This window comes from Zootermopsis nevadensis, unplaced genomic scaffold (genome assembly GCF_977971745.1).
Source record: "Zootermopsis nevadensis isolate Lab colony 2312 unplaced genomic scaffold, Znev_1.0 Znev_ptg000007l, whole genome shotgun sequence".
Taxonomy (NCBI): Eukaryota; Metazoa; Arthropoda; class Insecta; order Blattodea; family Termopsidae; genus Zootermopsis; species Zootermopsis nevadensis.
Window position 1 is genome coordinate 2,138,644 of NW_028259139.1, and position 24,761 is coordinate 2,163,404.

The 24,761-nt window shown below is 39.3% G+C and overlaps 1 protein-coding gene across 3 annotated transcripts in view; it reads right to left on the reverse strand.

Annotated features, from left to right (window-relative positions):
• sm (heterogeneous nuclear ribonucleoprotein L) overlaps nucleotides 1-24,761 on the reverse strand; it is a 124,786-nt gene that overhangs the window by 79,879 nt on the left and 20,146 nt on the right. For all 3 annotated transcript variants that reach the window (XM_087343931.1, XM_087343933.1, XM_087343932.1), the window contains exon 4: nucleotides 8,439-8,526. In XM_087343931.1, coding sequence (XP_087200057.1) covers nucleotides 8,439-8,526 — 88 coding nt within the window. The remainder of the gene's footprint in view (nucleotides 1-8,438; nucleotides 8,527-24,761) is intronic.

Below are 24,761 nucleotides of genomic sequence, written 5' to 3' on the forward strand. Positions count from 1 at the left end.
AAACGGTTCACTGGTACGTATCATTAGGTGGATTAATCCAATCCATATCCTTACGACTTTGTAACTGAACGTTAATTTAAATGTCTAACTAAATTTAAAGACTCGGTATTTAACAAACTTAGGAAAAAATAAATAACACGTAAATATCAACTAGTATTTTGCACGTAAGTATATTATTACTATGTATTCATGTTATTTATGTATTCTGGACATTTTAATCGTCGTTACTGCAAGAACCATTGGGCAGAATCAGTATATAAATAACACCACAGTCCTACACGGCGCCCACCATGACTATCGAAAACCTAATACTTTGTTACAATTGTCATCATCAGACGCCGAGCACAGCGCCAGGTTCATTTCCATATCAACAAATTAGAGTCTATTTATATGCATGTTTCCAGCCCACAAAAAATACTGCAATGGAATGTAATCGTATTAATTTCCATGAATGCAAACGAGCTCGTTTGAACATCAGGCTGAGCAAAAGGATTCCTTGTTCCTCGTTTGTGCGGCGATGTAACGCTGTCTCATTCGTATTAAAACGGAACCCCCGTAGTAATCTATGACCTGTGCATAAAAATCATCTCCTGAATGCAAAAAAAAAACGCCAAATTCCCTCGGTCTTATCCCAGAATATAATGATTAGTAAAAAAAAAATCAAGAACATAAGAAATTCGGCAAATTCCGGCTACGATTCAATTCTGAATAGCAAATCTTACATTCACCACTGTACGATATCGAAAACAAAAAAAATCGACTTTAAACTTCGAATCTCAATTTAAGGGCAAAGTAATGAAGAAAACAATTACGAGATTCGGAAACTGGGAGAGATAAATGTAATGCAGAAAATTATTATTATTATATTATTATTATTTAGTGTTCTGTCTGACGACAGGTCCATATGAACAGGATCCTTCCATCCTTTTCTCGGACTGGGACCTGTTCATATACGTTCTTGGCAGATGATCCAGAAGTGGTTTGCCATTGCCTTCTTCAGTGTGTGAATGGAGTAATTGTTGGGATGCCACGGAGGAAAACTCCGTGTTGCCTAGACCACGGCCTTGCCCAACACAAGTTATAAATTCGGGCACCGCCTGGAATCGAACCCGAGACCCCAGGATTACAAGGCCAGCGTTCTAACCGCTAGACCAGGAAAATTGGCTAATACTTCTCCGTTCACCAGACGAATGAGGTGGCCAGGCACGTGACACGGAGAAACAAGAAATACCTACAGGAAAAACATCGGCTGTGAACTCTCACGGAATGAGCGATATTTGAAAAACCAAAAAGCAAACGACTGGGCTGTAGTCCCATGTGTCATTGTGAAAATCTGAACTCTGACCAGTGTCCAAAAGCGGCCTTTCGTGCATATAGCGATAAGTATCGGCTTCCGTAAACACAAGGTTTTCTTGGATGCTTAAAGACAATCCTGTGCCATAGGGTACCACAAAATCTTTTACGTGTTGCAACAAGCTAATCCTAATTGTTACGACACCCTCCCACCTCGAACCTGAAGCCATCAAAAATAATATCTGATTTTCTTTTGTTTCCGTGGCTTTAAAGTCGCTGGGGAAAACGAAGTTTTGGAACTTCGCCTTTATTGCAGAAATCTAAGTGTAAACCCGAAGGGTTAAAACACGTCTAATTCCATCTCAATACCCACACCTCATCAATCATGAGGTCTCGGGTGTTAAACACGACAAAAATAACATACCGTCGCTGACTTCAGAAGACGCTGATGTCATTACGTTTTAAAAGCTTTCAGCCAGGCCGAAGAAACTAGGTCTTTCAGGATGTGAATATGAATTACGCCGGACGGATCTACTGTGATCAAAGTATAATCACTGAACCGCATACAACTAACCCAAGTATCAGAGATGAGCAATTTCGAAGGGGCTGGAAACATCTTTAATAGAGTAAACTGTTCAGTATAAAGATGGCCGTCTTCTGTGTTGTAGCGTCGTGTATTCTGGAAGATGTTTGCCAACATATCAGAGGTATTTTCTGAGACTATCTACCAGACTACACGGCCAACAACCCTTATTCGCCGTGTGACTTCTTCCTCTTCCCAAAGATGAAAATTCAGCTAAAGGGAAGGAGATTTGAGACGATAGAAGAGATTCAGGCAGAATCGCAGATGGTGCTTGACAGGCTGACAAAGAAAGATTTCCAGGGATGCTTCCAGGCTTGGCAGCGGCGCTGGGATCGTTGTGTTCACTCCCAGGGGAACTACTTCGAGGGTGATGGATGAATTTAATACCTGAGATAAGTGTACGGGTTTTTATAGGCAAAGTCTAGAAACTTTCCGATCGCACCTCCTATACTTATGCCAGCGTGCAAACCAGTCAGTGCACGAAACAGAAAAAAAGTAAAGTTTGTCCCACTATACGCCATGTAGGCGTTTGGGGTGAGAGCAGGTATAGCTCCTCTCTTCCTTGACCTCGGCACTAGATGGGGGTGAGTGGTCAGCATCACGCCCCGGCCGGCTTTACCCCCGGGAAAGGACCCCGGTACCCATTGCAGAGGAGGCTGGGTGGGCCCCAGAGCCGGTCTGGACGCAGAGGCTAGAGGAAAAATCCTCTGCCCCCGTCGGGGATCGAACCCCGGTCGTCCAGCCCGTAGCTGGTCACTATACTGACTGAGCTATCCCGGCTCATGCACGAAACAGAAAAGACAACAGAAAAACGTCACAAATGAACGCAACGAGTAGAAAGTTGACGTAATCATCAGTTTGCCCCCAACTGTAATCACTACGGAAAAGGATGACGCAGTACAGGAAACCGCGAGGTTCTGGAATAGATTTATAAAGCAAGTTCTTTGATCTCGTTCAGTGCTAGCAAAGATGCGTGCAATGTTTAGCAGACTGTGTAGGAAAGTCGTAGGCACGCCCACTTACCATTTCTTCATGTACTTACTTCATACTTGCCTACATTTGTTTCAATAAACAATAAATGTGCTCATGACTATTGGTAAGACCTAATATACGAAATAAAAGACTGTTCCATATCTAAATACACTATCGCGGCACCAGCTCTGACCAATCTTAAATCTTGCACCAAAGAAATAGTGTCTACTAGACATTTACTACTGTATTAACATAGCATCTGGAAGAATTTCATGAGGCACCGGATGGTAAACACATAATTCACTCTGTCGTAAGAGAAGCCAAAGGTTCACCGCCGCTAATATCATTGACCCCCAGTATTTTCAACCACGCCCTTCACCATTCTCGCGACATATTTTCCTAAGATGGCATCTCGAAGTTTCACTATTCTGCACGAAAAGTTAAAATTGTAAAACGCTAAATTATTTTTATTTTTAGTGTTCTGTCTGACGACAGGTCCATATGAACAGGATCCTTCCATCCTTTTCTCGGACTGGGACCTGTTCATATACGTTCTTGGCAGATGATCCAGAAGTGGTTTGCCATTGCCTTCTTCTGTGTGTGAATGGAGTAATTGTTGGGATGCCTCGGAGGAAAACTCCGTGTTGCCTAGACCACGGCCTTGCCCAACACAAGTTATAAATTCGGGCACCGCCGGGAATCGAACCCGAGACCCCAGGATTACAAGGCCAGCGTTCTAACCGCTAGACCACCGTACGCGACCAAGTGCCCCTATCGTATAACAAATCGGGTACCTCCGTATTAAAAGTCAAGTGCGTTATCGCTTAAGCTAACCCGCAAATTCCGTCGAGTTCCCTTTCGATTTAATTAAACATGTAGCAAGCCTCTCGCCTTTCCCGCTTGAAAAAAAAGTGGCTAGCTCATCAGTCGGCAGCCGTCAGACACAGGACAATGTCGTATGACTTCGCAACAGTCCCTCAACTGCCATTACATTTTAGTAATATCTGTAACGGTTAAACATAGGTTGTTATGTTAAGTACCTAATTAAGTGCAATTATTCAGTGCTCGAAACTAATTTTTAAAGTCGCGACATAACTGCAATAAGATCATAAATCGTGTGGCTTGGCAGTAGTTGCTGCTGGAAAAAGATTTATAATCTTATTAGAGTTGTATCAAGCCAGACGTTGAAAATAGTTTTGTGTGGTGAATAATTGCACTTGTTAACAACTTAACATGACGATGTTCAAGAGATGTAAAACATTACTAAACGTGACAGACTCCTTCCTGTTTTATGTGGCAACGCCGACTGAAGGAAACTCCAACTCTGTATGATTTGTTGTAATATACAAACATCGTCACTCCTTAATCCAATTCTACTAACTTCCAGGTTCAAGACCGACAACGCCAAAGCCCGCCACCGGCCACGATCCTGAGCCAACTCCATCCATTTGCCATCCTCAAAGCCCGTCTCCCCAAGATCCATCTTGATATTATCCTACCATCTCCTTCTTGGTCTGCCCAGTGGTCGTTTTCCAGAAGGATTCCCAACCAAAATCCTGTGTGCATCCCTTGCCTACCCCCCAATATCCTCACTCTGCTAGGTGACCCATCTCCGAGTTGTGCAATATTCTAAATTCCCTCTTATTTCATACTTCCTAGGTCGAACTATCATCCTGAGCTCCCTGTTTTCAAACATTTGTAATCTACATTCTTCCTTCAAGGTAGGAGACTGTTTCACAACTATACAAGACATCAGGCAAAATTATTGTTTTATATATCTAGAGCTTTATTGTTTTGGATAGCAAACAAGATGATAACAATTTTTTAAATTGAATAGAAACAGGCATTTCCCAACTGTATTATGCTCTTAATGTCATCATGGACCTCATTTCTGTTTGTTATTGTTGTTCCCAGATACTTAAATTTTGAAACATTTTCAAATGATGTGTTACTTATAATTATGTTCCGCCATTATTGCTGATGTTGAGCCCGTATTACGTCCATGTATTCAGTTTTGTCTACGTTTACTTCTAGGCCTATTTCCTTGCTAGCCTGTAGGAGAGTTTCTGCATTCTTGGTTATGGTACCCACACCATCCCCCAGCAATCTGACATCATCAACATAGGCAAGTACTGGGTGCAGACCATTCAATTCGAGCCCTTCCTGATTCCCCCTGACCTTCCAGATGGCATGTTCTAGAGCAAAATTAAAAAGCATTGGGGATAAAGCATCCTCCTGTTTTAGGCCATCGTGCACTTGGAACGGATCCGACAGAAGGCTACCTATACAAACCCTACTAGATAACCCGTCCATACACATCTTAATTAACCTAACAAGTTTCTTTGGTATTCCAAACTCAATCAAAATGCCATACAGCACCTCTCTTCTGAGTCATATGCCTTCCTAAAGTCCACAAATAGTTGGTGTACCCCCACTTTTTCTCTAATATTTGTCCAGTGCAAAAGATCTGATCAATAGTTGACCTATTACGGCGGAATCCACACTGATTGTCCACGACAGCTTCATTCATTAAAGGCGTTAACTGTGCCAGAAGAATATTCGATAAAATTTCATATGACATTGACATTGGTTCCAAATCGAGACTATAAGTTTATGAATCTCTGAGTGCAGTGTCCTGCCACCTGCATGGATTAATTCCGCTGGAATTGAGTCAATACCTGGAGATTTATAACGTTTTAATTTCCCAATGGCAATTTCGACTTAAATGAGGCTCGGTTCCGGGATGAAGGGATACGCTCAAATCAACGATACGTCATAGTTAAGAACAGACTGAAACTGTTTTGACAAAATAATTCAGTTAAAATTAATTATTTGGTTATTCCGTCAAATCACAATGTATTTAAAATAAAATAATTAAAATATCATTCTGTGTTCCATATCGAATAATCGATTTACAATTGGAACAGTTACAACATGTTTCGGTTTTATTAAACCATCATCAGGTGTAAAATTATATTAAATTTAAAACTCAATTACAATTTTTTACAATTTTTCGTAGTGTAGTCTTTTCTGGTTGTTAAATTTAATATAATTTTACACCTGATGATGGTTTAATAAAACCGAAACATGTTGTAACTGTTCCAATTGTAAATCGATTATTCGATATGGAACACAGAATGATATTTTAATTATTTTAATTATCTTATTTTAAATACATTGTGATTTGACGGAATAACCAAATAATTAATTTTAATTTAATAAGTCACAATATGACGCAACTACACTACCTTAAAAATACTTCAGATTAAAAAGATGAGTCAACAACCACTGACGGAATAGGAGAAAATAAAAAATACACTGCCTGATTTCTATTTGGAATTACAAAGCCAAAGCGCCTATTGTAATCCATTTCAAACGAATCCAAGGCAGCTTCTAAACATGATGTTATGTATGAACCCTGCAATGTACAAAATCCGCTAATCCGTTACGACAACGCAAATAGCAATCAACTTTCACAGCCCGCTACTATTTAAAACTAACTCGAAAACGGATGACTTAAAAATCAGTAGCATCCGATGCATGATTTGAAAAAGATGACAATAATAATAATAATAATATTAACTTTAAAAAGGGCTAACTTAATATAATATGACCCATAACACTTCGGTTTCTCAACCAACACCGCCATTAACTCTTTAAACCACTAATTCCAATTAAACACATTAAATGTACGACTAACCAAATGCGTTCAGGGAAATTTGATATTTATGTTAATATTAACTTTTGATTTCCTTACTTAGTTCGCGTACTACTCGACAATGGCTATCGTACCACCAGCGGTACGCGTACCATAGGTTGAAAAACGCTGCTTTAAAACTAATTACATATTACGTACCACCACCTTGAACATTCACCAACTCTGCACTTTCTCAGAATGCTATTAATATTAATCTAAATAGCATTAACCGATCGATCCTTAAAATGTTTTCGGAATACACCAGCTTGAAGATGGCCGAGGGTCCGGGGGGGGGGGGGGTAGTGTTTAAAAACAGCCCTTTTGTTTACAGCACAGAAAGTTCCGTACTGTATAAACAGGAAGTGATGGTTAGGTTAACACCAGTTGAGATGTAACATATTTTCATTCACACATCCGCAAAATAGTCTACTACAGGGATAAAATTTTGAAAACCTCGTAATATCGCAGACGGGCGTTTTTCCCCACATACACGTAGGCAGACCTACACTGCAACGCCATGCAGGAACAACTTAGAAAGATCACTCAGATGCCCAGACGACCTCGGGAACACGATCTGTCACAACCGGTGCTTTCATCCATCGCTCAATATTCTAAAACAAGACTATTGCGTTACAAAAGCTCACTCTGCTCCTGTCTTCAAGTGAAAATGCCTATTCTGTTCAGTCCTGACTGAAGGGACTAATTATTTCCTTTAATACGTCGAAGGACTATATTACGATTAGGGGGCAACGTTCCCGAACGATCAAAAAATTAATTAAAATTTAAATCAGTAATTTAATCCCTAATTCGTAAATTCAGGGACCGACTATTATTGAAACGATATGGAAGTGTCTCGCTTTGACTCCAAATGCGTATATTTCCTGAATCCCCTTTGCAAAATAAATGTTATTTTAATCATGAATAAAATGAGATAGTATAGCTGCGTCATATTGTGATATTAATTAAAATAATTATTATATTTGTTTACCGTCAAATCACAATAAAATAGTAAGTTAAGATAATTAAAATGATTAAAAATATCATCTTATGTTCCATATCGAGCATTCGATTTACATCGAAACATTCACAACATGTTTCGGTTTATCAAACCGTCATCAGGTGTAAATTATAAACTTTTAAAACTCAAATTACAATCATTTATATATCAATAACACCACCTCAACAATAATTTTATATTAATAATATCTAGACACAACTTCCATAAAATATACTGAAAAAAGATGATAAAATTATAAAATTGTAAAAACTATAAATAATTGTAAATTGAGTTTAAAACTTTATAATTTAAACCTGATGACGGTTTGATAAACCGAAACATGTTGTGAATGTTCCGATGTAAATCGAATGCTCGATATGGAACATAAGATAATATTTTTAATCATTTTAATTATCTTATCTTACTATTTTATTGTGATTTGACGGTAAACAAATATAATAATTATTTCATGAATAAAAATATATTTTTCAGCCTTGAATAAACGTGGTCTCTGCGTGACCATAGCTAACTATCACCAAAGGTCCCACATCCTCCCACCAACCTCGACTAAATGATGTTTCACGGTATAGAACAATTACCTGCCTGCAATATGAGCTCGTTACATTTTAATTCCTGCTTTCCTGGTTCTAATCTAGTGGCAAATGTTGTCATCAATAAGATTAAGCCAATTACATGTATCGTGGCATCTCAGTTCTGTTTTAAGAAAACAGACGAGAAGCCAGATTTCAACACGTCTGACGGGCTGAGAGATGGTGCCAGGCTGTCAGGATTATTTTCACAAACTAACTACATTTCAAACATTCCTATTACCTTTTAAATGAACACACGTTTTGCTATAGGGCTAAGTTCCAATACAAACCTTTGCACTAAAGGATATTCAACCATGGCTTGGATGCCGTTCTTCTTAAAAATCACAATGCGCAACACCTGGCCACTTGGCGAACAGATCGTATGTAACACTTCCTGAAACAAGAGACAAAATAACACTTAGGGTTAGAAATTCTATTACTACACCTAGCGGAACAAAATCTATCAGGGGACATACACAAAACCATAAACATTTATTTAGGTACGTGATTTCACTGCGTGACCTTTAATATAAATCAAACCTAAGGCAAATATAAATGTATACACAGAATTTATGTATATCGACCATATCGATTTCGATCAAAATCGAAACGCACTTGAGAATGATAATTGACATTTGTAAAACTTAGGGAAATCGAGGGCTCCTCAGATTCTACTCTGAGCTACACTCGATTCGAGATTTGCCTTCGACTGTATAGATTTTATAGAACCTCATTAAGACAGAACATAAGACCATGTTAAGCCCGCTACCATCACAGAACACATACAAATCTCGGCGAACACTCACGACCTAGGCGGGAATCGAATCATAGATTTCTTTAGGATATAATATTTCTACACTTGAGAATATTACAAAATATTACGTATCAGAGAATATGACAATTTGAAAAAACAGCTGTTGTGATTCAGATTAAACTTTATTTTGCTATTAAAACACCACAGGCAGACACCATGGTTACAAATATAACAAAAACACTCATAAAACACACAACTGTAAAAAAAACATGACATTCTGTTTCCATATTCATTACACAAACAGTTATTATCCCTTCATATGAACAATGTTATCGTCCCTTTTAATTTGATTTTTCTATAAACTGAGTCCACATCCTCGATGAACGTGTCAGATTTAACGCAAAAAAAAAAAAATTGTTTTCAATCTCGCTATCAAGATCTTGTTGGAAGTGTTCTTAGCCAACGAAACCTCGCATCTTGTACCTAAACAGAGCGTTTAATACACTTTAGACGCAATAACGCAGTACGAAATGACCTGCTATGCATCCGTTTATTGAGCATTAACGTTCTCCCATTATTTATCGTCATGTTTGCTTTCGTTATCTGCTTCATAGCTCCTTGCTGTGTCCATTAGAAGTGACAGCTGAGGTGTTGAACAAAGTGGCCGTAATCTGGTAACACGCAGACTAAATGAACATGTTGCTTGTGATGGCTAAGTGTTTTGAATCGTCTGTCTTCCTTCAGCTTAAATCTTTCACAGGGGAACGCTGTCTTGGCTGGCAGTGCTATTTAAAACATCTTAAACTGAGCTCACTCTTGGAGCAGTAGTGGCCTACTGCACATACGGAACTCAAGAGCGGATAGTCCTGAACCCAAAACTCTTAAAATTCCCGGTGCATCATCATTAGCCTACAACTGAAAATGCACATTTGAAAGGGATTCGCAAAATTAAACTGGCCTCGACGGTTGAGACACAAACTAGTTTTGCTCAACCTGCCAATAACTAACAGAAAGGTTCACCAATGATAACCAATGGCACAATCTACACTGAGTTCAGGCAATTTCGCATCCTTACAGCTTCCCCGGTTTCTCCGTGGCATCCCATTCACACACAGAAGAAGGCAATGGCAAACCACTTCTGGATCATCTGCCAAGAACGTATATGAACAGGTCCCTGTCCGAGAAAAGGATGGAAGGATCCTGTTCATATGGACCTGTCGTCAGACAGAACACTAAATAATAATAAGATGAGGTGGTCTAGCGGTTAGAACGCTGGCCTTGTAATCCTGGGGTCTCGGGTTCGATTCCCGGCGGTGCCCGAATTTATAACTTGTGTTGGGCAAGGCCGTGGTCTAGGCAACACGGAGTTTTCCTCCGTGGCATCCCAACAATTACTCCATTCACACACAGAAGAAGGCAATGGCAAACCACTTCTGGATCATCTGCCAAGAACGTATATGAACAGGTCCCAGTCCGAGAAAAGGATGGAAGGATCCTGTTCATATGGACCTGTCGTCAGACAGAACACTAAATAAATATAAAAATAAAAATACAGCGCATTACTATAAGAATCATTCTTATATTAAAACCACCTACTTTCCTGTCTTCGAAGACGCTTTCCAGCGATCAAAATTTCTGTATTCGTCTACATCGTTCAAATAATTCTCACGTATTATTATTACTGTTATTATTATATCGCGTCGAGTAATAGTATGATTGATGGGTAATGAATTGGAAAAACCATGCCGTGGCCCATTTAAGACAGCGTTTCTGCATCTGCCACAAAACCTCCAAAGGCAGGATACAATATCTCAACGCCGACATTTGAACCCCGAGACCTACGGAATTCGAGCTGGAGAGGCGACCACTCGGTTGCGACGTTTGGCGTCGGCGTCGTATTTCCCACTCACCGTAACCTCCGTCATCTGACTGTGGTATCAACAGGTGAGACGTAAAAATTACAAATTACAAACCAAATATATTTAATTCACTATTTACTTCATATCTTTCGGACAATTTGTTAGTAAACACTTTTAGGTTATGTTATTCCCTCAAGATGACAGAGAACATCGTACCAAAATCATTCACAGAACACCGACAAAAAAGCTTTCGTAAGGCTTATCTTAATATAACACGTCTGGAACACTAGACGAGTCACAATATGAAAATAACATTTTAAGGCACTTACCGGTAAAAAAAAAAAAATGATGGGTTTCGTGATAAAATTAACATATTCTGGTTATCATTACTCAGTCCAAAAATGATTATGCCGTCTGATTATCGCAACACCAAGGACACAACTGTTGAAAGCTCTTCTATATTGTCGTAGAACACGATATTCTACTTTGAGGAAAGAATATAAATTACCAACGTTTTATTATTAAGGTATTTGCTTAAAATATTCGTATTACATAACGAAGAACGCCCTCGGTTATACAAGTCAACGAGCGACCTGTTGTTACGACACGCCAATGACAATAAACCTCTACGAAACCGACAGAGTAACATCAGAGATCGATTCCCGAGGTCAGCAGCGTGTTACATACGCTCTCCTGAATAAGACGAGAAGAGGACGGGAGTATGCAAATATTAAACTCAAAAGACGAAGTATATATTATACATTAAATCTTGTCCGTCTAATCACAATAAATTCTTATTAAAATATTACAATAATTAACATTTAAAATATTTAAAATATTAAATGATGTTCTTTATCGAAATATTCGATTTACATTAGACCATAATTTTTCATGTTTCACGACATGTTTCAGTTCCTAAAAGAACCATCCTCAGGTGTATATTTTTATTATTTTATTTAGTGTTCTGTCTGACGACAGGTCCATATGAACAGGATCCTTCCATCCTTTTCTCGGACTGGGACCTGTTCATATACGTTCTTGGCAGATGATCCAGAAGTGGTTTGCCATTGCCTTCTTCTGTGTGTGAATGGAGTAATTGTTGGGATGCCACGGAGGAAAACTCCGTGATGCCTAGACCACGGCCTTGCCCAACACAAGTTATAAATTCGGGCACCGCCGAGAATCGAACCCGAGACCCCCAGGATTACAAGGCCAGCGTTCTAACAGCTAGACCACCTCATCTTATTATTTTTAGTGTTCTGTCTGGCGACAGGTCCATATGAACAGGATCCTTCCATCCTTTTCTCGGACTGGGACCTGTTCATATACGTTCTTGGCAGATGATCCAGAAGTGGTTTGCCATTGCCTTCTTCTGTGTGTGAATGGAGTAATTGTTGGGATGCCACGGAGGAAAACTCCGTGATGCCTAGACCACGGCCTTGCCCAACACAAGTTATAAATTCGGGCACCGCCGGGAATCGAACCCGAGACCCCAGGATTACAAGGCCAGCGTTCTAACCGCTAGACCACCGTGGCTTCCTCAGGTGTATATAATTATATAAAGCTTCAATTTTAAATATTTTAAATGTTAATTATTGTAATATTTTAATATTTAATAAGAATTTATTGTGATTAGACGGACAAGATTTAATATATACTTATTATATCACAATATGACGCAAAAATTTACCATCTTATCAAAAGACGAAATAAAAAGACTGAAAACTATGCAACACGCAGAAGAAGTAAGATTAATCCCAACAGTTGCCTGAAGTACCAACCAAAAAAAGAGACGCTGGCATGTTAAAAAAGAAATGGTAAATGGATCCGGAAAAGTTTGCACCGAGTCCAAGTCAGTCAAGGTATTCTGTCGGTTTCGACAACACCGGTTTAAAATGAAATGAATTCAGCAGAGTGTTCCAGGAAACCAATGTGTTCGCGAGGACCGGGCTCACCATGATTCATCAGGTCCTCACGCAAATGCATTCTTAATCGTTTTTATTTGTACCTAAAGCTACCAGAAATCTGGACTGTAGCCACTTCGTTATTGTTGTAGGCTTCAGTTAGAAGACCGAATGGCTGAGTGTTTCGACCACCCACGATCTATACTCCGCCCAAGAATGTTAATGCGGGTTTCATAAACATGGATTAACCGATGACAATTTATCCGTGGTCTCAGACTGTCTCTAATACGTAATTAAATGTTTTCCAACTACTCGCAACAGTCTTATATATTCAGCGCAGCTCGACTCCTCGCCTCCACTTTAATATTACCAACATGGCGGGCGGACGAACACACTTATTCGGTGGGATCGACACCAGCGCCACTTGCGATAGGATCATACATTGATGAATGGTTCCAGATTTTCCGAAACTACAGAAAGTAATTCATTTGTACTTAACTAGGATTCATGCGTAGGCTAAAACAGTAGAAAGACGCCTTAGGTCCTAAGGCCAACCCAAATGATCTTTCGGGCCACTTTGGAAATGCATCATAACTCCGCGGGCCACATATAAAATTATATATCCCCATATTAGATTTAGATACACTATAGACATTTTTTTGGAGTGAAAAATTGAAACATAATGAGTTATTATTATTGTGTTTACTATTATTCTTACATGTAAACATAGATAATATAATAATAATGATACTAAGCGTAAATAGATCACAAGAGATACTTGTGTGGATAACACCGTGTTGATTATGTGACTTAAAGAGAGATACAGGAAGGCATAAATTTGAAAACTTTTGTTTTACAAAGAGTATTTTTCATGCTGGCAACTGTTCTAAGACGGGAATCCCAGGCGTTCCTCGCAAAAACTATTGATTAATGGCGCAGAAGTTGAGATTTCGTAAAAAAAGAATTTTAATACCGCATTTCATCTACTTTAAGTCTCGTGTTGCTTTCATCGAAATGAAATTCATACCATGTCAAGAACAGTCCTACTACATCTTGAATAAACTCGTTGACAGCAGCTTACTTTCCTAACGTCTGGATTCGAACTCTATCCACTTCGGAACGTTGTTACAACCGTCATTAACTCCATGTGGCTAGGAACGAAGCACCACTTACATCGTCAATCTGACCGATTTTGTGAATAATTTTCGAATTAACAAAATCGAAGACAACCTCCTATCGTACTGACAAATGAGACAGGAAACCCAGTTTTCCCTGTCACTTTCCAACTTGTGGATACAACAGTTTGGTCTTGTGACAAATTCGATAGACATAAATGGGTGGACGTGGATTTATAGACGATACTAAAATATGGCTCGCAGACGATTTTTCCTCTAGCCTCTGCGTCCTGACCAGTTCTGGGGCCCATCAGCCTCCTATCCAATGGGTACCGGGGTCTTCCCATGGGAGTAAAGTGCGGCCGAGGTCACGAATGAGTAGGAGCTATACCTCCTCCCCCCCCCAAGCGCCTACATGGCGTATAGTGGGATAACTTTACTTTTTACTTTACTAAAATAAGGTTTCAATAATATAAGATAGTGTAATTGTATCATATTGTGAATATTATAACAATTATTTGTTTTAATCCGTCTTATCACAATATTTAAAATTTCTTATAATTAAGATAATAAAATATCATTCATGTTCCAATATCGATTGATCGATTTACATTTCGGAACATTTACACAACATGTTTCGGTTTTTATAAAACCATCATCCAAAAAAAAAAAACTACAGAAATCATAATTGAGTTTTAAGTTCTTAGATATATTTTACACCTGATGATGGTTTTATAAAAACCGAAACATGTTGTGTAAAATGTTCCGAAATGTAAATCGATCAATCGATATTGGAACATGAATTATATTTTATTATCTTAATTATACGAGAAATTTTAAATAAAAAAAATTATATTGTGATCAGACGGATTAAAATAAATAATTGATATTTCAATAATAAATAAAAATAAGTCAAAGGGGAAGACGTTTTTGTGACGTGTCGACAACTTTTCCCTATAAATTTCCCACGACTTAGAACTAGACACTAGATACGATAGTTAATGAAACAATACTCCCTCGATGAAATCACACAGATTTATTAGTTGGAATGTCTGCAGCCAGCCTCTTTCGAAACAGAAACTGTGGCCAAGCATCTTCAAAACATCCAGCAAGGTTGATAGCAACAGTTTTTGGGGGCCAAGCCACTGTCGTTAACCCTTAGAGTCGTAAACTACGGTCCCTGGAAGAATTCCAGAGTTAGTCTACATCTGAATCACTGTGGTTATTGGCTTGATGTTAAAAACAAACCAAATACGCTCGGGCTAACTTTTATGGTTGAGTTGTGACGGCGCCAAGGAGCGGTTAACTACTTTTCAGTGAGGATTCTTAAGTAATCTGAATTGTTATACATCAGCCAAGTTCTCCTAAACTCATTGGCCTACTACGATGTCCTTTTACATAATTGAAAGACCTTGTTCCTATAAATCTTGAGGTACTCGAAAGAGGTTATGACGCGTATTTCTTCTAAACGCTTCCGTCTATATAGAAATACCAACATAACTTGATAAATTCATAATTAGGGGAGGGAGCTCTCCTTCGACGCTTCCGATTCTCTGGTACGACTTTCAAACTCCGTCTGCAGTACTTGCTCGGTGAGGCCCGTTATACAAACGTTTCATTTCGTGTATTGACATAAAGATAATAAAACCATACAATCAATCAACTAACCACTTTTATCACCATGTATACTAGCATTTACTTACATTCACTTAACCAAACGCACTTCAACCCCACGGAGCCATTCATCAGCGGTTCTATATTTGGTTTCGACTTCGATAATTATCCTAAAATCGAATTTTCAATTTAGAATAATTGTAAATACCAACATGAGGGGCAAACCAAAATTGTTAAGTGGAATCTACTAGGGCCATACAGCGATGTACGGTTGCAGATTTTCTAAAAAAAAAAATAAAAGAACTTTTGAAAACAATTCTTTGTATAATATGAAATAACACGCTGGATGCATGAAAGAAACAATTCTTGACGTGACCAGCTTTCGATCCTATGACCCCCTACAAGTACGAGTTCAGTATGTTACCACAGAGTTTTAAAGCACCTTATGATGTACCAGTATTGATTTTCGTCGCTTAAGGCTTTGACCGGGATGTTCTTTTGTTAAATCTTATGTGGTACCGCCTGATTCGACTTCTAATGGTTAAGTGAAGTGTTTTCTTCGCGGTACGGTCTGGATTCGTAAATATTATGAAGACGATCTTCGTCTTCAAAGGGTTAACCAGCTGATTTTCGTAATGGTGAGGTGAAGTGTTTTCTTCGCGGTACGGTCTGGATTCGTAAATAATATTCAGACGATCTTCGACTTCAATGGGTTAAAGAAGACTTCGAGACCATGTGACCTGAAGTTTGAAACTAAAGTTTTCCAAGATAAATGATACAAAATTTGTAAATAACGCACGTGTATTCCGGTAAATAAACCTTTCAGGTATTGTTCATGCTCACCACCATACTTAACCTTAGTAATTACTTTCGGAGAGGATATCAGACAAACTTCGTCCAGTAGGCAAGCAAGCTATGGATCAATATGATGCAGAAGATGGCTTTAAGACGCGACCAACGCCAGTACTTAACATGAAACTCGCTGGTACAGTAACGCCTCAAACTACAGGGTGATTCAAAATATAGCAATCACATTTGAAACGCGGGGATACGACGATACCAAGGCCTTAAGGAAAGTTGCCCGTTAGTTCACTAACCACCTAAGATAGTTAATTGCGTGTTTACATATAAAGTAGACAAAATATAAAAAGTGTCACTAAAAGACATACCGTAATGGTAATCTATCCCCCCGTGGCGTAAGAGCCCTCTGAGAGCCAAAGCCTTACGTTCACATGCCTAAGCAGAGGTGAACGATCATCCAACCAGATATAGGGTGACGTATGGTCAGTACGACGAACTCCCAGCCAATGGTAATCTATAAACTTGAAAAAATTGTTTCGGTTGCCGTTACAGACCTTGGCACAAAAATTGCGTCCATGAGATTGTGATATAATAAATTTATATTATTTAAATCTTGTCCGTCTAATCACAATAAATTCTTATTAAATATTAAAATATTACAATAATTAACATTTAAAATATTTAAAATATTAAATGATGTTCTTTATCGAAATATTCGATTTACATTAGACCATCATTTTTCACGACATTTAGTGTTTATATTATTTACATTACAGGCTGATACAAAAACAACAAAAAAACGTTCACCCACACTAAAGTCACATTGAGCATGATGTACATATACAGAACATCGAATATGTTATTAAAAATGGAATAAAATTTGGAAAAGAACATCGTTTGATATCTGATAAAAATGTACGCTAGCATAATGTATGAAAATTCTATTTGAATTATTTATCGTTTTGAAGCTTTATATAATTATATACACCTGAAGATAGTTCTTTTAGGAACTGAAACATGTCGTGAAAAATGATGGTCTAATGTAAATCGAATATTTCGATAAAGAACATCATTTAATATTTTAAATATTTTAAATGTTAATTATTGTAATAATTTAATAAGAATTTATTGTGATTAGACGGACAAAATTTAAATAATATATATTGCGTCCATCTTGTTAAGGACACCACCAATTTCTTGTGTGTACACAAATTAGAAATCGCGACTACCTAAAATCAAACATCACAACTGACAACGGATTGGTGTAGACTAAAAACTACGTCTTCAGCCGTTTTGACAGGCATTACCGTAAGACATATCACAGAACATTGGGCATCACAATTATGAATCACGTAAGCTATAACAACACAGGTAACCGGAGTATCGGACACAAATGACAGAATTATTCACGATCCGAACATTCTAAGCAAGAATAAATTGACGTTGGTGCTTATGGTAATGACGGCGTGATATAAACTGGCATGTGGACCATTCATCACGCAATGTCGAGGTTCAGAATGTGCCGATATGCCACCAGGTTCACACGTACGAGTAATGTCTCCCACAAATCATTTACGCCCACTCGCTTCTTAAATATAATCAGGCTAAGATCACGATTTACTTTTGAACAAAATTTTGCAACGTCAGGTTGTAATGCAGTTTTTATAGACCAAGGCTTACAGAATCTCGGTCTGGGGACTAGCTGACCGGATAGGTGTCAGAGTTGTCCCCCCCCGGAAAGAATATTCGCATGACGCAGGCAACGCTACGTCTTATGCCAAATGCAATACCCTCTAATTCGATTATATATAAATTGTGCAATTCATAAAGCATGAGATCTCATTCGACCCATACACAAACTTCGACTCGGAACTTCAAGAGCTTTCAAAGAGATTACAGACAGTGTCTGGGATCGCGCGGAGAACTGCCAACATGACCCATCACATCCCTACAAAACAGACCTATATCAATAACTGTGCCACAAACCAACGACAGTGAAAGGGTGTACTTCACTGCGGTGCGCTCATTTTCCAAATGCGTAACATGACGTTTCGCATCTAACTGGAATTCATATGAAATCAATACAAAAACAAATCTATTAGCCTACTGTGGAAAATAACTGATAAAATGTTTGAAAATGACTGTCTCCTGTGATGTGCCGTGTAGTCTGGTATATAACGACTGACGTTTCAAAGGTGCTTCCTGCCTCCACAATCAGGGGACCGCCTTCTGAAACGTCGCTAAACTTCTATCGGACTACAAGGTGTAACATCCGAGAAGACATTTTCATACTCGCCGTCGTGAAAGCCTGAAATCTCACCTGATAAATTGTTTCATCGTTAAACATCGAAAAATATGACAAATGTTGCAATTTGAATGATAGGTTTTGGGGATGTGTACCACTTTTGTGTGAATGGTGAACAGTCTTTTAGAAAACCGATAATTTCCATTTTCAGTTTAATGTGAATCTGATGTTATACTGGGACGATATGAAACCGAAGCTAAGACTCTCAACACCGAATTTTATCGAAATCAGTCAAGTAACTCCAGAGATAGATGATTCGAATATATACAGACAGGACATTCAAACTGAGCGTTCAATTGATTCGTTTCAAGCTAAGAGGGAATGGAAACTGTTCGCCGACGATTTCCAGCGCACACCCTTCAATCTAAAAGATCAGACGAGCGAATTTTTTAAGGATTCCCACATACGAGGTGCGATCGGAAAGTTTCCAGACTGCGCCTATAAAAAAAACCCGTACACTTATCTCAGGTATTAAATTCATCCATCACCCTCGAAGTAGTTCCCCTGGGAGTGAACACAACGATCCCAGCGCCGCTGCCAAGCCTGGAAGCACCCCTGGAAATCTTTCTTTGTCAGCCTGTCAAGCACCATCTGCGATTCTGCCTGAATCTCTTCTATCGTCTCAAATCTCCTTCCCTTTAGCTGAATTTTCATCTTTGGGAAGAGGAAGAAGTCACACGGAGCTTAGAAAGGAAGTTGGGGTCGGTTCTTGCAAGATCTTTGAGCTCCTGGCAAACGAGAAGTCGATTCTGCTTCAGGTCCTCAGACAGGATGCGTCGCATGTGGAGTTCTTCCTTTAGAATCAGCTGACAGGTCCCATAGCCTATCCCAACAATGTCGCACAAGTCGTTGATGGTACGACGTCGATCTTCGTAACATTTTCGGGCGTTGTGCTCGAAGATGGTCGTCCAGAACGCTCGTCATCATCGACAGAGGTTCGGCCATTTTTAAAACGTGAATGTCACACAAAAGTTTGTGCACGACCCATTGCGGACTCCTCAAATGCTTGCTTTAGTATTTCATAGGTTTCCGTAGCCGTTTTGGCGAGTCTTTGGCAAAATTTGATGCACACGCCATTCCGAAATCGCAGGAGGGTCGGTGTAATGCACTACCAAAACGCCCGTAACTAAGAAACAAATGCTAATTCGATGATGCCGGCTGGCACACTGATTCACTATGAATGTAGGCCGCACCCCGTAAAGGCAGAAGCTCGTACTACATCCGGTTCGCCCGATATTGACACAGTCTTGAAACTTTCCGATCGCACCTCGTACACATGCACAACGTAACTATCGATCACGTCCAAACCCGATTTCGTCTGTTCCTGTTTCCCTCTGCACGTGTGTGCATCGCCTCTCTCCCTTTTGAACAATTCCGTTCTTGAGGACTCTTACTCAACTAGTCAAGGTAACCGAGTCTTTTACGGGACCCTAGTTTCATTACCGTGTTCCGGCCCCGAGACGCTCGTATTTATGCAACAGCTTAAAAGATTTGCGAACGATGAGAAAGAACCCATCCAAGTGTTCGGTGTCCGGTCTGAGAACGGAGATTCCCACCCCGGAGCGTTAGCCATTGCAACGGATTCGCATGCACGATACCAATTTAAAAGATCGATATATTGCAAGAAAATCAAAAACAATAAATCCCAATTTTGTTTTATTTTCTGTAACTATGAGAGAAATGACAAACTTTTTACGAAGTATTTTAATGTCCCTAGTCTGACTTTGGACTCTGAAAACGTACGTACACGTACAGAAACCAAGTGTGTAACGCATTCGATACTGACACGACATATAATCTCTCTGTGCTTAGACATAATTTAGATGCAACACCACGGCGTGGAGATCGTTTCAAGTTACTTGGCGCGTTATAAGCTGCTTTTTTACATAAGAGTCAAACCACGATATCAGAAAACACGAATAAGCTATAAGAGCAGAGGAGAACTATTTTCACAGCGGTGAGTATGAAGATTTCCGTCTTCTGGGTTGTTGCGCTGTGTAGACTGGTCGATGTTAACCAACGTTTCAGAGGTCATACTGCCTCCATCATCAGGGCGATGAGTACGAAGATTTCTGTCTTCTGGGTTGTTGCGCTGTGTAGTCTGGTAGATGTTTATCAACGTTTCGGAGGTCATACTGCCTCCGTCATCAGGGTATGAAGATTTCTGTCTTCTGGGTTGTTGCGCTGTGTAGTCTTGTAGATGTTAACCAACGTTTCAGAGGTCATACTGCCTCCATCATCAGGGCGATGAGTACGAAGATTTCTGTCTTCTGGGTTGTTGCGCTGTGTAGTCTGGTCGATGTTAACCAACGTTTCAGAGGTCATACTGCCTCCATCATCAGGGCGATGAAGATTTCTGTCTTCTGGGTTGTTGCACTGTGTAGTCTGGTCGATGTTAACCAACGTTTCAGAGGTCATACTGCCTCCATCATCAGAGTATGAAGATTTCTGTCTTCTGGGTTGTTGCGCTGTGTAGTCTGGTAGATGTTTACCGACGTTTCAAAGGTCATACTGCCTCCGTCATCAGGGCGATTCACCCAGAAGACAGAAATCTTCATGAATTTTTATTCTTATAGTCACATTAAGAGACACTGCATATTTTAGAAGTAAGATATTGATGTAAATTCCACAGTTCGTAATAATAAGGTCGGAGCCCCTGATGATGGCCTACTAGGGCCGCTTTAGACAGGCTCAACAATGTTCTCAATCACCCAATAAAATACGAGGAGCACTTGAATCACTTTTCGTCCATCCGACACAATACGGGAAGCATAAAAACCACGAGACACGCGGTCAGCCAACATGTTGCACATGCTGCTTTATCCATGAATGAAAGAGAAACAAGAGAAGTCTCAAAATAAATGACGTGGTTTTGGCAGGGTTCGCGCGAAGAAATTAAGATGTACAAACACATGCGCCTGCCAGGTTCATTCACAGTCGGTCGCTTTTATTGTCTGCAATCTTCCAATTCGCGCATTTATTTATAACTTTAAAGGCAGCTCATCAACTTACAAACATTATTCGTTATACCGGGACGCAATAAACTATTACGAAAGATTCACTACGAAATCCGAAGAAGGAAACGGTCCCGTCCTACGTAGCGCACGGAAAACACGGAATATCTGTTTTCCGGGCGGAAACTCAAACCAGGGCCCTTCCGATTATGTAGCAGAGTTCGAACCAGTACATACCGCGCCTCTGCTGGTTTCAGTCAACATACAAAAAACAGCATCTCACAAGCTACGACGTTATATGTGTATAATCTGAAGCGACACCCAATTTCTCACGGCCTGCTACAATAATCTTCCAGCTATCCACATAAAATGGCACAGTAAGTGGGGTCATATCAACTCAGTATTTAAAACAACATTTTATTAACAAATGATCTGTAACACATACATAATTTAAAAAAAATAATTTTATTTTTAATTATTCCTGTTTTAATTATTAATTAATATCTAATTTCTAATTATTTATTAATTATTATTAAATATTTTTTAATTTAACTTTTAATTATTCCTGTTCAAATGTTAAATAAAAACTACAAGAGAGAAAATGTAGTACGCAGGGTAAATGCGATGTTTCTTCTATTCTGGCCGCGTCCACGTTGAAAACTTCACATCAAGAGTTTCTTATGAAGCAATGATAAAATTAATAATATTATAAATGTCCAACACAGAATCGGCGTGAAAATTCTTCGTGCCGATCTCATGTTTACTTTGTTAGCTGCTGGAATACTAATTTTATCGTCGACGGACGAAAACATCGTTCAGTGTAGTTTCTCAGGAAGAAACCGTGGTACTGTGGGCGGGAGGTTTCTCGTCCTAGGACGGACGGACGTACGTTGTTTAGTCAAGAACAAACAGCCCTTAGCCAGCAGAGATCGCACTTTCGTGCCGTGTTGAGTTGTAAAGCCACAATTTGGCAGAAAATTTTTAATGAATTTAACTTAACCTTCTTAAAATCCCATCTCCTTCCTAATTCTCCAAGCTTCTTCATTCCGTTATCAGCTGTATAAAAATCTGGGATCTTTCAACATCTGATGTTCTTGAACTTTCGTCCAAGGTCTTATCGGTTGACACCCCCGTATTAAGACTCACTTCCGGCCATGTAGGTTGAGTTCCTCGTTCATAATGCCCGTTGATGAAACGAAGAAACACCGACTCACAGGTAATGCAGGTTGAATACCCCAGGAAAAGTCAGAGAGACATAGACTGGCCGATAAGGTATCCTTAGCTTAGGCCAGAGCGTAAAGAACGCCAAACAATACACAGAAAGTTTCACACTATCTCCAGTTGCCACGAATGTGAACAATTAAAAGATATTTATAGATGTCTTACTTATTATTTATTTATTGTTCTGTCTGACGACAGGTCCATATGAACAGGATCCTTCCATCCTTTTCTCGGACTGGGACCTGTTCATATACGTTCTTGGCAGATGATCCAGAAGTGGTTTGCCATTGCCTTCTTCTGTGTGTAAATGGGATGCCACGGAGAAACCGGGGAAGCCCCCGGAGGAAAACTCCGTGTTGCCTAGACCACGGCCTTGCCCAACACAAGTTATAAATTCGGGCACCGCCGGGAATCGAACCCGAGACCCCAGGATTACAAGGCCAGCGTTCTAACCGCTAGACCACCTCATCTTATTATTATTTAGTGTTCTGTCTGACGACAGGTCCATATGAACAGGATCCTTCCATCCTTTTCTCTTCTCGGACTGGGACCTGTTCATATACGTTCTTGGCAGATGATCCAGAAGTGGTTTGCCGTTGCCTTCTTCTGTGTGTGAATGGAGTAATTGTTGGGATGCCACGGAGAAACCGGGGAAGCCCCCGGAGGAAAACTCCGTGTTGCCTAGACCACGGCCTTGCCCAACACAAGTTATAAATTCGGGCACCGCCGGGAATCGAACCCGAGACCCCCCCCCCCAGGATTACAAGGCCAGCGTTCTAACCGCTAGACCACCGTGGCTAATAGATGTCTTACTATTAGAACGTAAAATACAATAATTCTAAACGGCCAATAAGTTATCCTGTAAAGATGTACAACCGTCAAGTTATTATACAAAGTGATGGAATTAACAAGTAACATCGTGATTAAATAAGTTAGAAAATGTAAGCCAGAATTTGATGGTTGATCTTCAACCAATATAAGAATAGCATCAACGGTAACCAAGGCAGTTTGGAGAGATTCCCAACCCAGACTCTTCGGCTGTGAAAGGCCGGCTACTGTCCCATTTCAAGATAATTTAAACCGTCGGAAATTTTTAATACAACCTCCCAGTATCACAATAATTTAAAAGTTTAACTCCGGAATTAATACATCATGTTTTCCTTTTACAAATCGCGCAACAGATATGCTTCACCTATCTTAAAATTAATCATCAGACCCCGTACAATTTCCATGAAATCATAAACTTTTATGTATTAAACTATAGCTGATATAGTTGTATTCAATAATTAAATATTCTAATGTATTTTACGTTCCCTGTCCTAAACAAACGGATAACCCCAATACTTCAACAATAACATATTCTGACATCTCATCTACGACTAACTGTTATGCCTTGATGACCGTGTACCAGCGATGCCTTATCCTTTCTAACATTATCTTATTCAACTGTGGCTTGTCCTTGTTAATCGTCCAGAATTACGGACGAATCTCACACACACTCGTGAAATTTACGTAATGAGTGGAATCGAGAAAGCTAACATCTCCGACAGAAAAAACATCCAAATACTGATCCATGACATACGAAGACTGATATATTCTATTGGGTCTGTAATGCAATGCATACAAAGCCTTGTCTTGTTCTACCAGAACAATCAAACTATGCAGACTAAACCCGCTCTTTGTGGCCAACACAACACCACGAAGGCGTACTGGATGGAGTAGCCTAGATAAACATCCATGCACTGTTAACCTTGGAACTCGACTTAAATCTGAACCTTGAGCTACATTTCACAATCAGAATGCACTCTTACTAACGCGGAGAATAATAATTCCAAGCACAAGAGAAATGTGAACGGTTTATTTCAACAAATTTCCAGAGCAAATGTATTACACAGGCTGATTAAAACGTTAAAATATTTATTGTAAGGTTGACAGTCCGTTCACAAAACAATTTTTGATTACAGTCTCGATGAGATGATAATGTTGCGTCATATTGTGATTTTTTTGATTATAATTGTTTAATTTTAACCGTCTAATCACAATAATATTTTATTAAATATTAAAATATTATTACTACAATTAACATTTAATATTTAAACTTT